Source organism: Eleutherodactylus coqui, chromosome 13 (assembly GCF_035609145.1).
Source record: "Eleutherodactylus coqui strain aEleCoq1 chromosome 13, aEleCoq1.hap1, whole genome shotgun sequence".
In the NCBI taxonomy this organism is placed as follows: Eukaryota; Metazoa; Chordata; class Amphibia; order Anura; family Eleutherodactylidae; genus Eleutherodactylus; species Eleutherodactylus coqui.
Genome location: NC_089849.1, coordinates 27,547,198 through 27,562,308, shown reverse-complemented (window position 1 = coordinate 27,562,308; position 15,111 = coordinate 27,547,198). Strand labels below are relative to the sequence as shown.

Sequence of the window (15,111 nt, the reverse complement as noted above, 5' to 3'; positions counted from 1 at the left end):
ATTGTATTGCTTTTAGCAGGATATAGCTGTAATTTGGCTAACAGTTTTTTTCTGGAGGATATTTAAGAATCCTCTAGCCGTATTCCAAGCACAAGCATCCATTAGCACAGCGGGCCGTGGTGGGAGTGGTGACATGTCTTTTCACAATCATAGGTCGGAAGTGGTGACATAATGGTGTTGGGTAACTTGGCTCTATGAGTAGGTGAAAATTAGTAAACATCATAATCTCACTCGTCTGGGACATCGGATCGCTCTAATCTTTGTAAAACACACCGTGATTCTCTTCCTGATTCACCACCATTACTAATACCACCCACACTTCACTAATCATTGCAGTATCGTCACAGGTATTTACTGCTGCAGGGCTTGGATTCTTGCCGCCTGGTTCACCGCTCACCTTCCTGATTTCCCTTCCTGATATGTTGGGAGGGGTTATATGGAGTAATAGGAGGTGATATACGGGGATGTTATATGGAGTAATAGGAGGAGACATAGGGGGTTATATACAGTAATAGGGGGAGATATAGGGGGAGGTTATATTGAGTATTAGGAGGAGATATAGGTGAGGTTATATGGAGTATTAGGAGGAGATATAGGGCAGGTTATATGGAGTATTAGGAGGAGATATAGGGCAGGTTATATGGAGTATTAGGAGGAGATATAGGGCAGGTTATATGGAGAAATAGGAGAGGATATATGGTAGGTTATATGGAGTAATAAGAGGAGATACTGGGGGTTATGTACAGTAATAGGGAGAGATATATCGGGAGGTTATATAGAGTAATTGTAATGTCAAACTGGGACATGAACACTCAGCAGGGTCTTGCCAGCGCATGAACTGCAGAATTGCGAACTGGGCAAGAAACTCGCCGGAAGGCGAACTCAGAAATAGTGGACATAGCACACTAACTGACAAACACCCAAAACACTCACCTGCATACATAGCCAGATGGAAAAACTATAGAATATATGTGGTATTATTTCGTATTTTGGCCAAGATACTTAAGCCCCCAAGTCCAACTTCAAGGGTCCTTGTTGTCTCGCGGGTTCCTACACTAACTAGACAAATAACCCCAGGAAAACCTTCTTGCAATACGAGGCGATCATCCTAGTAGGAATGACCCCACGCTGGAACCTAGCGACCTGCCTCGTTCTAAATTATAAAGGACCCACAGCAAGACACAGTTCACACTCCACATACCAAGAGCTGCACAGACATGCAGAAGCACAACACTGCCCACACTGAACAAACAGAGAAAAGGCCAGCAGCCTCTAGCAATGAAGTTGGTATATATGAGCAACAGACCGTGGGGATTAGCTGGCTGGAGCAATCCACACCCAGACAGCACAATCAACACCACTTGTGAGGCTGTGCTGCTGAAAACCTATGTAGTACAATAGATCCCAGCAGTGAACCCTAACAGTACTTTCCCCTTAGGCTGGGTTCACACGGGGCGGATTTGCCACGGAAATTCCGTGCGGAATTTCGCTGCGGCAAATCCGCATGCGGCCATTAATCCCAGGATTAGCCAGCCATGTGGACGAGATTTCTCAGAAATCTCATCCACGCGGGACGGCAAATCCGCTGCGGCTAAGCCGACAGGAGCCAATGCTGCGGTGCGGATTTGCTGACCGCAGCATGTCTATTTTTTTTTCCTCTGCTGCGGCCATGCTCCCCTCTATGGAAGCGCCGGCCACAGCGGAAGAGCGAGCGGCCGAGCCGCTTCAAAACCGCTGTGGGCTTTGAAGCAGCGGTTCTCCCAGCGGAAATCTTGTGGTTTTTCGCTGCGGCCAAACCACGGGATTTTTGTCGGGAATCCGCCCCGTGGGAACCCAGCCTTAAAGAGATGCCTCTGGAGATACAGGCATCTAAAATACAGGGGTCTGGTCACAGAAATACTGCGCAAATGTGCACACGAAACACCAACAGAGAGAGAACAAGTCACACGAGCAGACATACACAGCCTCGAACGTCCGCCCACCAACGGACGAGTAGAACAAACAAACAAGAACCACGTGTCCAACAAGCAGTGGAGGGGTGGATTTGTGGGTTTGGGTACCGTTTAAGTCGAGTCATTCCTACCTCAATATGTGTGCACTCTGTTAAGTCCAGTTCACACAAGGACCCAGGACTAAGAGGAGATATAAGGGAGGTTATATGTAGTAATTGGAGAAGATATATGGGGAGGTTATATGGAGTAATAAGGGGAGATATAGGAGAGATTATATGGAGTGATAGGGGATATTATAATAATAAGAGATATAGGAGGTGGTTAAATAGAGTAATAGGAGGAGATATATAGGAGAGGTTTTATGGAGTAATTGGAGGAGACATGGGGGATGATATAGAGTTATTTGAGGAGATATAGAGGATGCTATAAGTGTATTACTGATTGTACAGAATAGACAATGGAGACATTGGGGGAGTTTTTTTATCGGGGTATAATAGACTTTGTATAGGACAAGAGTATAATTTTGGCTTCACCACAGGATACAGAAGGCGGACAGTGTGGGATACGCGGGCGGATAAACCACTGATATGGTGACTCTGCTCTTTTATAAACATTGCATCTTGGCTTCTATTTGCAAAATTGAATTTATGTCTGTCATGCGGAGACGTAGAAATGACTGTGCCGCGGCCGGAATGTCTGTCCCCCGTACACAGCTCTTACTATTCTTACATGTTCCACGCTGCGACTTCTGCGATCCCAATTTATGGCGTGCGCGGGGCACCATGCCATGCTTGGGTCGAGGAATCCCCTGCCTGCTCTCTGCCAGCAGAAGTACTTAGCATCAGAACAGGCATACATGTAAAAGTTGATGGCAGCACCTCCATCTTCCTCCAAAGTCCACCATTTCTGTCGCTGGGAGTCTGATATTTGCTACAATCCTGTAATGTGCAATTCCACAGGTGCTCCTCTTAACATTACATGGTCTCTCACACGGGCATATGTGGCCCACATATTTTTCACGTGTGTAATATGTGGTGCTAAAAGCCCATAGAGTTCTATTGGGCCACTCACACCTCCATTTTTTTCACATGCGTATTACGGTACGTGCATGAAAAAATGCAGCATGTCCTTTTTTGGTGCGTATTATGCATGTAATATGAAAGAAGGTTTTGTACCGTCTTAGCTGCAAGACCTGCTCACATGTACGGACCGGAGACAGGATACAGATCCCCAACACACAGCAGGGCTATAAGATCTCAAGGACATTTACATGTTCCACGTCCGATGTTGTGTATATGATCCGATGCAGTGAGTGTCCTGTTGGGGGCTTTATATCGAGGAAACAGGACAAAAACTGAAAGCCAGGATGAGATCTCATCGCCACTCAATTGGAGAGGAAAAAGGGAATTACCTGTGGCAAAACATTTTTGTGGCCACGGATATGGCATAGAGCAGATGAGAGTTATCATACTGAAGGGCAACTTCAAGTCACAGTGTCACAGAAGAATTTGGGAGTATACGTTTATGGCCATGTTTAGCACCCTCAAGAATGTAATGAACCTCAGCCCAGGATTCTTGCATAAGTGGGGAATATAAAAGGTCTGAAGAAGGTCAAGATGGGTTTCCTCTTCCCAATCATTTTTTGTTTTTCTCATAAGAATTCAGAAATTGATTGTAAGAATGTTTCCATCCAAGAGGTGGTGCTGTTGAGGTAGTATTTCTATATTCTTCTATCTTCTTTAGTGTCCATTAGGGATGCACACTAAAGAAGAGACATCATAAAATGGTCACATTCCTCAGCTCAGTGGACTGATTTAGTGTTTATCTCTCTGTTCGAACTGCCTTGTGTTTTTTTCCAGTCTCAAATTTCTGTGTGAACGTTTATTTAGATCAAGAGGGGTGTTCCCTTCTGCATCTGTATGTTATAATTACGTGCCATCCAAACTAGTTTCATTCATTAGCCTGACGAAGGGGGCGAGATATCCCTGAAAGCTTGCTGTAAGATTATGTATTTTTGTTAGCCATTAAAAGGTATCACATCTACAAGATTACTTGGAACAATCACTTACACCAGTAGGCTATAGGAATTTAATATACACAGCAAATACTCCCATGTGAGTGAGCCCTAGAGGTGATTATATTCTTAGAAGACAGATGAGCCAATCAACAAGTTACTCCAAAAGTGGCACCTAACTTTTGGAAATAATTTTTTTTTAAAGTAGTCACATGTCTCGTCACTCGTTCCGGTATTGTACAGCCCGACCCCATGTCTGTTATATCCTTATGTGTCTTGTGTTCTCCCTCCCAGGACATGGCCAGTGTAACTGCGGGGATTGTATATGTGAGTCTGACTGGACCGGAGATTACTGTAACTGCACCACCCGCACAGACATGTGTATGTCCAGCAGTGGGCTCCTCTGCAGCGGGAGAGGACAGTGTGTCTGCGGGAAGTGTGACTGCACCCAGCCAGGGTCCTACGGAGACACCTGCGAGAAATGTCCTACTTGTCCGGATGCCTGTACCTTTAAGAAGTGAGTGTTATCCCTTGCACCCTCTTGGTATACAGTTTACATAACTACTCACTATCGCATTTCTCTACTTGTTATCAATGTTGCGGTATATACATATATCCTGGCATATAACAGTCATATATTTTGACGCTCAGCATCTCGTGCACCAAAATGTGCGACCTTTTGATAATTTACAAAAGTGTTTGTTACTTTAAAAAAGTGGTAGAGGTGTAGCGTTAGGGGCTGTGGCTTCTCACATCCCATCAGATTTACTATAAATTACACCACGGATTTGGCGCATGGACAGATGCGTCAAATGCATTGAGGCTTATGCCGCTTAAAGCTGTATTTCGGTAATTCCAAGTGAAAGTTATAGGCTTCATAAGGCAATAACGTAATATAATGTTATGATGCTTATTCCTCCATTGATATCCAGTGGGTACGTCCTGTAGGCTCCGCTGTTTACTGGTCGGGCATGCTCAGTGCCTTCAGCTTCAGTAATTTGTACAGTTATGAATGCGTACTTGGTAGCAACTGGCAATGGGGCATTGTGGGAGATGTAGGTATGCACTCCCCAGCTACCATTTAACACATTTAATATTTTGGCCATAAGGACCCAACGTTTTTTTGGGGGAGTTTTCATCTCGATTTTTTAAAAGCCATAATGTTTTTATTTTTCCATCAACGCGGCCGTATGAGGGCTTGTTTTCGGCGTGGCGAACTGTAGTTTTTATCGGTACCATTTTTGGCTGAAAATAATGTATTGTAAAACTTTTATAAATTTTTTTTGAGAGCAGGAAGAGATTTTTTGTTTGTTTTTTCTACAGCGTTAATCATACAGCATAAATTATATGATACTTTTTTTTTCTGCGGGCTGGTACGATTACGACGACTGCAAAATTATTTTTTTTAGGTTTTTCCACTTTTGCACTATAAAAACTCCCTTTTTGTAAGGAAATTGTTTATTTTTTACATTGTTGTATTTCAAGTCCCACACCTTTTTTATTTTTTTCCCTGAATGGAGCTCTGTGAAGGCTTATTTTTTTGCGTGATGAGCTGTAGTTTTTATTAGTACCATTTTGGGGTACATACGGCTTTTTTGATCACTTTTTGCATTTTTTGGGAAGCAAAACGAACAGAATACGCATTTTGCCTCCGTTTTTTACGTTTTTCTCTTTGCCGTGTGACAGTTTTTGCCGTGCAGGATAAATAGTTTGTTCAATTTATTGTACAGGTTGTATTGATATGATGATACCATATATATGGTATTTTTAAAATTTAAAATTTTTTTATACAAATATGGGACAAAGGTGTTTTTGTTTTTTTTTTACACTATTTTAATTGTTTCCCTCCATTTTTTTGTGTTCCTGTAGGGAATTTGATCCATAACAGCTATGATAATGCATTTGCAGTACTTCCGTACCATAGGCCATGGCAAGCCAGGACATCAGTATCTGTCATGCGGTTGCCATGGCAACCCATCAGCCCACTGCGTTGTAATCGCACAGGTCCGATGATGAACTCTTTACTTGCCGTGATCTACATAGATTGTGGCATATAGGGGGTTAACAGCGGAGATCAAAGTTCTCATCCATCTCCAGTGTTGTAGCGGAAGGCCGTCTCCCGCTGTGGGATGGCGCAGGCTCAACTTCTATAGTATATCCTGAAAACATGACCTGTTGGGGGGGCTGGGGATTGGAGTTGAGAAACACTGGTCTACTAGGCGCGAGTGGAACTATGGTCACTCATGTGCACTTCTGTTCTTCTCACATGGGACATTTGGGTGCGCTGGTCTCAGGATAGGGAATAAAGGTCTTTAATAGGTAAACCTCTTTAACTCTCTTTACACAAACTTCCATACAAAGAAGTTAGGAAAAGGTTGTGTGTGCTGAGTGACATCCTACAGATCTTTTTTTACCTTATATCTATATCACCTTATATCTACCACTACATCTCAGGGGTTGTGTGGAATGCAAGAAGTTTGAGCGCGGCCCCTGGTTTGAGGAGGAAGCTCTGTGCAAGAGAATTTGTCGTGACGAGATTGTGTCTGTGGCCGAATTAGGTAAGTAACGAACTTGCTAAAAAGAATATAATACATGCCTTGGTATAGGTCAGTGGTGTGCCACCTAGAGGTCAGATTCTTAAAGATGGTGTTACGGAGTGTGATATGATTGCACTCACATATCCTGTTGCAGCCAGCTTCATCAATATTTATTGGTTTCTTGGTCAAGTCATGGATGTGACTCTAATCCAATTATCCTTCCTCTGCTGACAAGGATGTCCCATTAGCATTTGCATAATTTTCCTGTTCCTGGCCAACTAAGCAGACAATGTCCAAAGGAGATTCTGTTAAGTAGAGTCCCCTTCATTGTCTTAGCCATTCCAGCAAATTCTGAATTCCTCCACATCTCTGGGTTACCTTAGAGATGAGGATGGTCACCTGGACGTTGGTAGATGGGCCAATGTAATTTGATCAAATTATATACTAAGAACCTTGCATTATTTAATGTGGTTAGATTATAGGTTTGTATACCTCTGATAGTGAATTTATTTTGCATGCTGCTGCCAATTTTGGTTTCTGCCTTTACTGTATGTTGCAGCCATGGTTTAGCGTGCACCTATACATTTCTATTGGGATATATTTCCAATGGGTAGTGCTGACCCCCCCTTTTTTCCCTTTCTATACAAATATTGTGAAGCTTTGGCTGCCTTCACTGGGTCGTGCACACCTGCCGCCCATCTACCTCCTGTCCCTCCTATTGGAACATCTATATAGTATCCTACCCTCCCCGGTTTTATTTGCAGGCTTAGTCCCAAGAGAGGAGCATTTTGAGAGGTAGGAACTCAGCTTTCCCAGGTTAAGATATCCACCTGGTATTAATGTTAGGACCCATCTGAGAGCTTGGTCACCTGGACGTTGGTAGATGGGCCAATGTAATTTGATCAAATTATATACTAAGAACCTTGCATTATTTAATGTGGTTAGATTATAGGTTTGTATACCTCTGATAGTGAATTTATTTTGCGTGCTGCTGCCAATTTTGGTTTCTGCCTTTACTTAGAGATGAGGATAGTATTAGAACAATTGGGAAATTAACAACTGAAGATTATGGTTCATCCATCAGGTGTAGACTAGCAATAACCATATTTCCAGAATCGGGACATGATGCCGAGTCCAACACATCCACTTCCATCTTTGTGTGTCCTCTGGCTCAGACCAAAGCAAATACCAACCGAGTCAATAATCTCTATGTGCCAAGTTTGGCATCAGTAAATAAGTAAAAAATCGTGTTATGAAATATGGCGGCCATAGCTCCTCCTAGGAGTTCCTCATGGGGAGATAAGACCAAAATATGGAATTGTAAGTTCACCCTCAAGTTTCTTGCATCCAATTGGCCTGCTTCCCTTTGATGTCACAGGTGGCAGGTTGAAGGAGTGGCTGTGTAGACCCCAGGAGACTATACCTATTGTACAGGATTGCCCAAGGCATACCTAGCTTTTCTCCTAGTTCCCAGAGTCGATGTAATCAGTAAGGTCGGGTATTACACTTTTTATTTCTGTAACAGTTTTGTGTATGTAGTGTGTGCCACTTTTTATGTTACTGTCTTTGTACTTTGTTTAGGCATTGCTGCTTTTTGTAATAAAGTTTTAAACTTTATAAGTTCAGTCCTTGACGCTCTATAAAGAAAACCTATAGACCCTGATAAGTGTGTAACCTTGACCGGAGGAGTGCAGTGAGTGCCCTTACCCAATACATGACCAGCTAGTGGGGCTTGTAACTTAGGGGCAGGGAGTGACATAAAGCCAAACCCTGCAGTCGCATCTATGTTACATGCTGTGAGGCCTGGTTTATGGCAAAAAGGATTAGAAATTAAGATCTGATTTTTTTTTTTACCCGCCACTCTTGTCCGCGGGCCATACACAGTTGGTTTTGTAGCAGAGCTCCATTTACTTGATTGGGGTTGAGTTGCAATAACAGATATATCCCATAAACAAGAGTGACTCCATTATTAAAAAAAGCCTTTCTTTTCTAATATTGGACACTCTCTTTAAAGGAGTTGTCCAGCCTTAAACTACTGATGGCCTATACTCAGGATAGGCCATCAACAGTAGATTGGTGGGGCCACAGCACTGCTGTTCCTTGGCTGGCGTGCTTGTATATGGAGTTGAAGTCTGCAGGAGGCAGACATCTCCATTCCCACTTCAGTGGTCTGGCTAGCTATTACAGGCAAAGGTCCCCTTTAAGTGAAATCCACTTAGAATTAGTTTAGAATGCTTCCGAACAGATGTACAGTTCTCTCCATGAAGGTCTCTGAAGAATAACGCCACAGAAGACCTGGGTTCAACTGTGGCCCACTGAGGAAGGTTATAGTCCTTTCTTGGACAGCCAGCTCATATCTCTTCTGTTTTCGTCTTCAGTTGACAATGGCGAGGATGCTGTGAACTGCACTTATATCGACGAGAATGACTGTGTGGTCCGGTTCCAGTACCATGAGGACTCCAGCGGGAAATCTGTCCTGTACATCATTAATGAAGCAGGTAATCTTGACAGCTAAGTGACGTTTCTTTACATATGTACTTCAGAACTACCGTACTTGACCTTGACCATCAAAAAAAGCAGCCAGAGTTATGTCAAGTATTTAAACATACTTTTTATAGGGGTTGTCCATCTTTGGATAACCGCGTGTCACATCAGTCTGGAAGAGCCTTTCACAGGGTGATTGGAGTTGCCTTTTCGAGGGCATGGCTAACCTAGAGGGCATGGCTAACTTAGAGGGCATGGCTAACCTAGAGGGCATGGCTAACCTTAGAGGGCATGGCTAACTTAGAGGGCAGGGTTAAGTTACCGTGAAGAGAGAACTCAACACATTATACCACCCATCATTTGTATAACATTATCAAAAGGCCTTAAACACTAACATTGTCCAATCATTGCAGTGTCAGATTGTATCAGAGCACACCCAATTGTTAATTTGGAAATGCTTTTCCAGGAGGAACAGAGGAACAACACAATGTAGAATTATAATGCTCCAGAATTATTTTGCAAATTGTAAATTTTAGAACATTTATTGTGTTATAGTAAGAACTGCGGACAAGATTCCCCACCACCATTAAAAACTGGAAACTAGACAAAAGGGTGGAACTCTAGTATAGTTAAAGGGATTCTGGGGAATTAACATTGATTGCCTATCTTAAAGGAGTTTTCCTATTAAAAAGAATGTAAGAATACAGAATAAATATCAGATCACTGTGGAACCCCCAGCAATCCCAACAAATGGCGCATCCCATTGTAAATGGAGAGGCAGCGCACATGCTTAAACGCCATTACGAAAACGATGGGAAACACTTGCCGATCTTCTATAGAAGTGAATGGAGTGGTGTTCGTGCATGTATTCCATTCATACAGGGATTTCAGGTGCACCATTCTTGGGAGGGGGGGTTGTATAGTGCCAACTTAAAGATTTTCTAAATAAATAATTTATTACTGCCAGGCAAGCTGGGTACTCATTTTACTGACCTCGGAAGGCTGAGTTAACCTTGAGCCAGCTACCTGAACCGAGTGGCGATTGAAGTCGCAACCTTCAGGTCGTGAGAGCTTAGGACTGCATAATGCTGCCTTAATACTCCATGTCACATGAGGCCCTGCATAAGTGCTTCCAAAAATGGCGCACCCGAAATCTCCAGTGTCAATGGAGTAATGATGTGCATGCACAATCACCACTCCATTCACTTCTATTGGACAGGCAGAGAACAATACACTCAGCAGTCCTGTATAATTAGCAGATAATTCCATTGACTTCTATCCTGTGGATCTAATATACGGTAATATAGATTGCAGTCGCTCTCCAACTTTCTACTAGTAGTGAATAAATGTCTTTAATGTAAAAACCCCTTTAAGGATCAGTGGAGGACCGATCTCCAGGACCCCCGCTAATCAGTACAGTCAAGCGGCTATGCCGTACCTTCACTGTGCTCATCACTTGGTTGGGCCAAGCTGCAGTACGAGGCACAGCTGCTCATATGGATGAGCCAGTGTGTCTAAGTAAACCATGAGGGGGACACGGCACGTCATCATCAGGAATCCCCAATCACATATTGGTGGTCTTATCCTAAGGCCTCATTTGCTATTAGCCGCGAAAAAAATGTCGCCGGAAAGTTGCGACCACGTAAAGCATTGAATTCCAATGCATTCATTTACATGAGCGATTTTTTTGGAAGGCGAGAAAAAACGCAACAGAATATCAATAAATCGCAAAATTTAACCTAAATAGAGCCATACTGACGACCGCCGCTGTAGTATCCTTTTCATGCGATACGGCCCTGTGAGTGGAGAAGAAAACACTAATTCTTTTTGGAATTAGATCGCGGCAATGCAGCGGTGCGGCGATTTTTTTTTTTTTTTTGGACGTGATGCGACCTGCATAAAAACGCATTGCTGTTGTGAAGGAGGCCTTAGGAAGAGCAGGCTGTATAGAAACTAAACATGCAGTGAATTTTGGAAACTTTGATCTGGGTAGCAGAATTATGCTTGCAGCTCTGGAGCATAATACAGGCTATACAACATAGGTAATTAATTGTATTTACATAGTTGCTATAAATATTTATTATTTAGCTTCATTCTATATGTATTCTGAAATTGGTGGATAGAAATTTAATAAGAAGAGTTGGGCCCCATACACAATGTCATTTTGCCACAGTTTTGGGCACGGATCCTGCCCACAAATCCACGGCAGGATCCCCACTATTTTACCATTCTATTGAATTCCATGGAAATCTGCGCCAATTCTTGGCACAATGTCCGCATGGCAGCGGCATCAGATAGATGCACACGCAGTTTCCCCATCGCCTGGGGCTAAATCTGTATTCAGATTCACATGAAACTTTGTGGCACAGCTTTGGAGTTCTGAGGTGGTTTTAGAGTGTCAGATCCACGTTGGAAAACTCATGTAAGATAATGTGATACTTTTAAGGGTTCAGATTTTTTTCGTAAGCGGCGATGACCATTATGTTTATTTTATTATCATTTTGTGGAGAAAATGGTAAAAGGGAGGCTTTGAAGTATTTTTAATATTTTTCATTTTTTTAAAATTCTATTTCACTTAAATTATACATTATTTTTTAGACCTCTTAAGGGACTTGAACCTGTGATTGCTTGATCACTTCTACAATTTACTGCAATTCTTCTGTAATGCAGTATATTGTATTTTTCATGTTTTCACTTATTAAGCCCTACCATAGATCATGGTGAAATATATAGCAGCCCTGACAGCCTTCACTACGCCCAGGGCTACCATACCAACCATCAGCACCCTGCAATCCCAAATGGGGGGGAACTGATGGTGAATCAAAGGGGGAGGGGACACACCCCCTCTGGCTGATAGCTTACATGCTGCTGTAAGCTGTAAAGAAGTTGTGACTAGAGCTAGTTCTGACCACTGTTGTTGGCAGTGGGTGTCACCTTCTTGAGCCCACTTTATACCCACCCCACACCTCTATGATGTACAGTCTCTGTAGCAATGGTGTGCCTGGAAAGCGCTTGGTAACACTTTCATAAGTTGCACTCCCAGTATTCACCTCCGTGGTTAATATCCCCCTTTGCTCCCCACAGAATGTCCTGACGGTCCTGACATCCTTGTGGTCTTAATGATGGTCATTGGAGCCATTTTGCTCATTGGACTGGTGGCGCTACTTATTTGGAAGTTTCTCATTACCATCCACGACCGGCGCGAGTTTGCAAAGTTTGAAGAGGAGAGGGCGAAGGCTAAGTGGGACACGGTAAGAACGAGAACTGTACTGATAATATCACTAGGATTGATGGTAAAGACTACAACCAGCAGCTGGTGTAAAACTACAACTCCCAGCATGGCAGCCAAAGTAGCCTCATAGCTGCGGCAGCTTGATACACTGAAACAGTACAAAACCAGATTCACATAGTAACGTATGATGTGATGTAGTTCTGCCAAGGCTCTTGGGGCAGCTGATCACTCCCATCAGTGGGTTAATACATGAGGTCAGGCCCGGCCCTCGGGGTATACAGGCTTCCTGCCGTTATTGGACATTTCCTTTATATTTCTATTACTGCCTCTTTGGGATCATTTAACAAGTATTTTTCTAGGGAAAGTTTTCAGAAAGTAGTAAAGAAGTTAGAGAACTTATACACATTTCTTCATGGTCATTGGAGCAGTTGGATCTACACCACATGACTCCTTTGACTTTCAGAACCGCAGTATGCCATTCCCTGCCGCTAATTTTTTTTTTTTACTTTAATTCTGCCAAACCCCTTCAATACAAGAGGCTCTACTGTCCAGATTAGAGAGGGCTACAAACAGCGCCTATCACTCTTGAGGACCCGGTGTGTTTGTGCATTACATGGTCAGCTCTTTAATTTCAATGAGAACGGTGTAATGCCCAAATTCTCCTGCGGAGGCGCTGCAGAGAAATTGAACACTTACTGCCAGGTTCTCTAACAAATCGGGGCTCTTTTACAGTAAACAATAATCGTTCAGATTATCATTGGATCGCGGGAATCTGAACGACAATTGTTCAGCTGAACAACCAGGTAAGTGATTTCAGACTCGATTGGTGAAAGCACAGGAGCAATTACCCCCGAAGCGCCCAACAGGAGTCCCATGTAAAAGCCTCCTTACAGCTAATAACTAGGGGGTCACGTCATTGTTAATTTGGTCCTAGTCAGAAAGCATTCCCATTTTTTTGAAGTGGTGCATCTCTACAGTCTAATACTCTCCATTCAGTGTTGACTGTAGGGACACGCCCATTAGAATAGTCACACCCATGCCTTTCCAGGAGGAATAACAGAGGAACAACACAATGCAGATTTATAATAAATAATATTAACAAGAGCAGGCATGTCAGGGGAGGTGATGGATTGTCTTCCATGTGCTAAACCCAGGAATTCTACCATATCACTAGTTACCGCTCACTAACACTTTTCTTGTTTCAGGCGCACAACCCGCTGTACAAAAGCGCCACTTCCACCTTCACCAACGTAAGATATCGTGCGAACTCGGAGTGATTAAAGTCCCTGAAAAAACAACTGACTATTCAGTAAAAGTACAAGAGGTGCTGCTATGAAGCCCCTCACCTGCCCCTGCTGCCGCTGAGCTAGTGACACCATCAGGTGCTCCTCCTGCTTCGGGGCTTTGCCACAACTGTTACACCCCTGAACCGATCTGATTGTGTCCATCGCTCAGAGGCCTGGACTAGCTGACGCATCACGGCTCTCAGCACCGCCAGTAAATGATTATTTGCTCCAACACGATCAGAAGATTCTATTGTCTCTGTCTTCAGAAACCCTACCGTTATCTCAGGAATGCTGACCCTGCAGCGCATGGCAGACCCCGCACCCCCCAAACATAACCGATATTCCCGCCACCCGCAGGACGTATTGGAACCTAAGAAGATGGAAAATGCTGTGTCCTCTATAGCATAGCTAAAGGAAAACTTGAGGCAAGATCCATTTTGATGGCCCATGGAATTTCTAATCAAATATTTCCCATTCACATGTGGATTAACTGTATATATGGGATATCCTATGTCATTTAAGGCGGTCTATGCTCCTATTTAAGGTGGAACTACCCGTGAGCTGTGCACTTGATATAGTGAACGTTAAATAAATCTTGTTATTTGTATACCGCCAACTTATTCCGCAGCGCTTTTAGGTAATTTATTTATTACCCCCAACAAGCTGGGTACTCATTTTATTGACCTCAGAAGGATGGAAGGCTGAGTCAACCGTGAGCTAGCTACCTGAACCATGCAGGGTGGTGATTGAACTCACAACCTTCAGGTCGTGACCTCAGGACTGCATTTCTGCTGCCGTAACGCTCTGCGCCATACGGGGCCAACATATTGAATATCAACTGCAAATACGGTATGAGTACATGCTTCACCTTGCAGTCAAAATGACAGAAGCCACAACGGAATTATTGGGGGCTGGATGGTATGTGCTGGTCTTTGCTCCTGGGGTTGATGTTATAGTGTAGCGTGGTGCAGGTTCCCCAGTGAAAAGGAGCTTTAGGAGTCAGGAAGGAGTTAATAGCAAAACTTATGCTATTTGTAGTTTCTGGTGGCAAACAGAGTGACATTCAATACAATCTGTTTCCATTCATCCAGCTAGGAAATGGTGACTGGAGATACCGTTGTTTATCAGAAAATTCCTGTATTGCTTATCCAGGTTTTTTACTGTGCCCCTGGGAAGAATCCTACAACGTATCTTGCACCTTGCTCCTACCTCAGGAATGGGGCTGTGGATGGCTTTTCCTTACCCAGCTCTATACACTTGGGGCCTTAGGTTTTTGTGGCCCACTCTATATACTGAATGGCCACTTTGTTAAAAACTTCACAATTAAAGTTTCCCGGTATGGAAATTCTCCCCGTGACCCCGGAGTGCGGCATAAAATCACCTGACAAGTTTTCCATGGATCAGTTACAGTGTGAATCCACATCAGATGGGAAAATCCAGCGATCTGAGCGACTTCCAGCAAGGCCGGTCATCGGTGGTAGACTAGCCGAGGCCGGGATGTCATGGCCAGCCACATGGGGTTTTCTCATGCAGCGGTGTGAAAAGCATACCGAGAATAGTGTGATTAAGGAAAAACATCCAGCAAAAAAAAATCCTTTGGATGTAA

The 15,111-nt window shown here is 43.4% G+C and overlaps 1 protein-coding gene across 1 annotated transcript in view; it reads left to right on the top strand.

Annotated features, from left to right (window-relative positions):
- The window catches only part of LOC136588386 (integrin beta-3-like), a 41,216-nt gene extending 27,104 nt beyond the window's left edge, over positions 1 to 14,112 (top strand). The window contains exons 11-15 of the mRNA XM_066587554.1: positions 4,261 to 4,483; positions 6,421 to 6,524; positions 8,882 to 9,001; positions 12,072 to 12,238; positions 13,425 to 14,112. Of these exons, the coding sequence (XP_066443651.1) occupies positions 4,261 to 4,483; positions 6,421 to 6,524; positions 8,882 to 9,001; positions 12,072 to 12,238; positions 13,425 to 13,496 (686 nt within the window). The 3' untranslated portion in view covers positions 13,497 to 14,112. The remainder of the gene's footprint in view (positions 1 to 4,260; positions 4,484 to 6,420; positions 6,525 to 8,881; positions 9,002 to 12,071; positions 12,239 to 13,424) is intronic.
- The last annotated feature ends 999 nt before the right edge of the window (positions 14,113 to 15,111 follow it).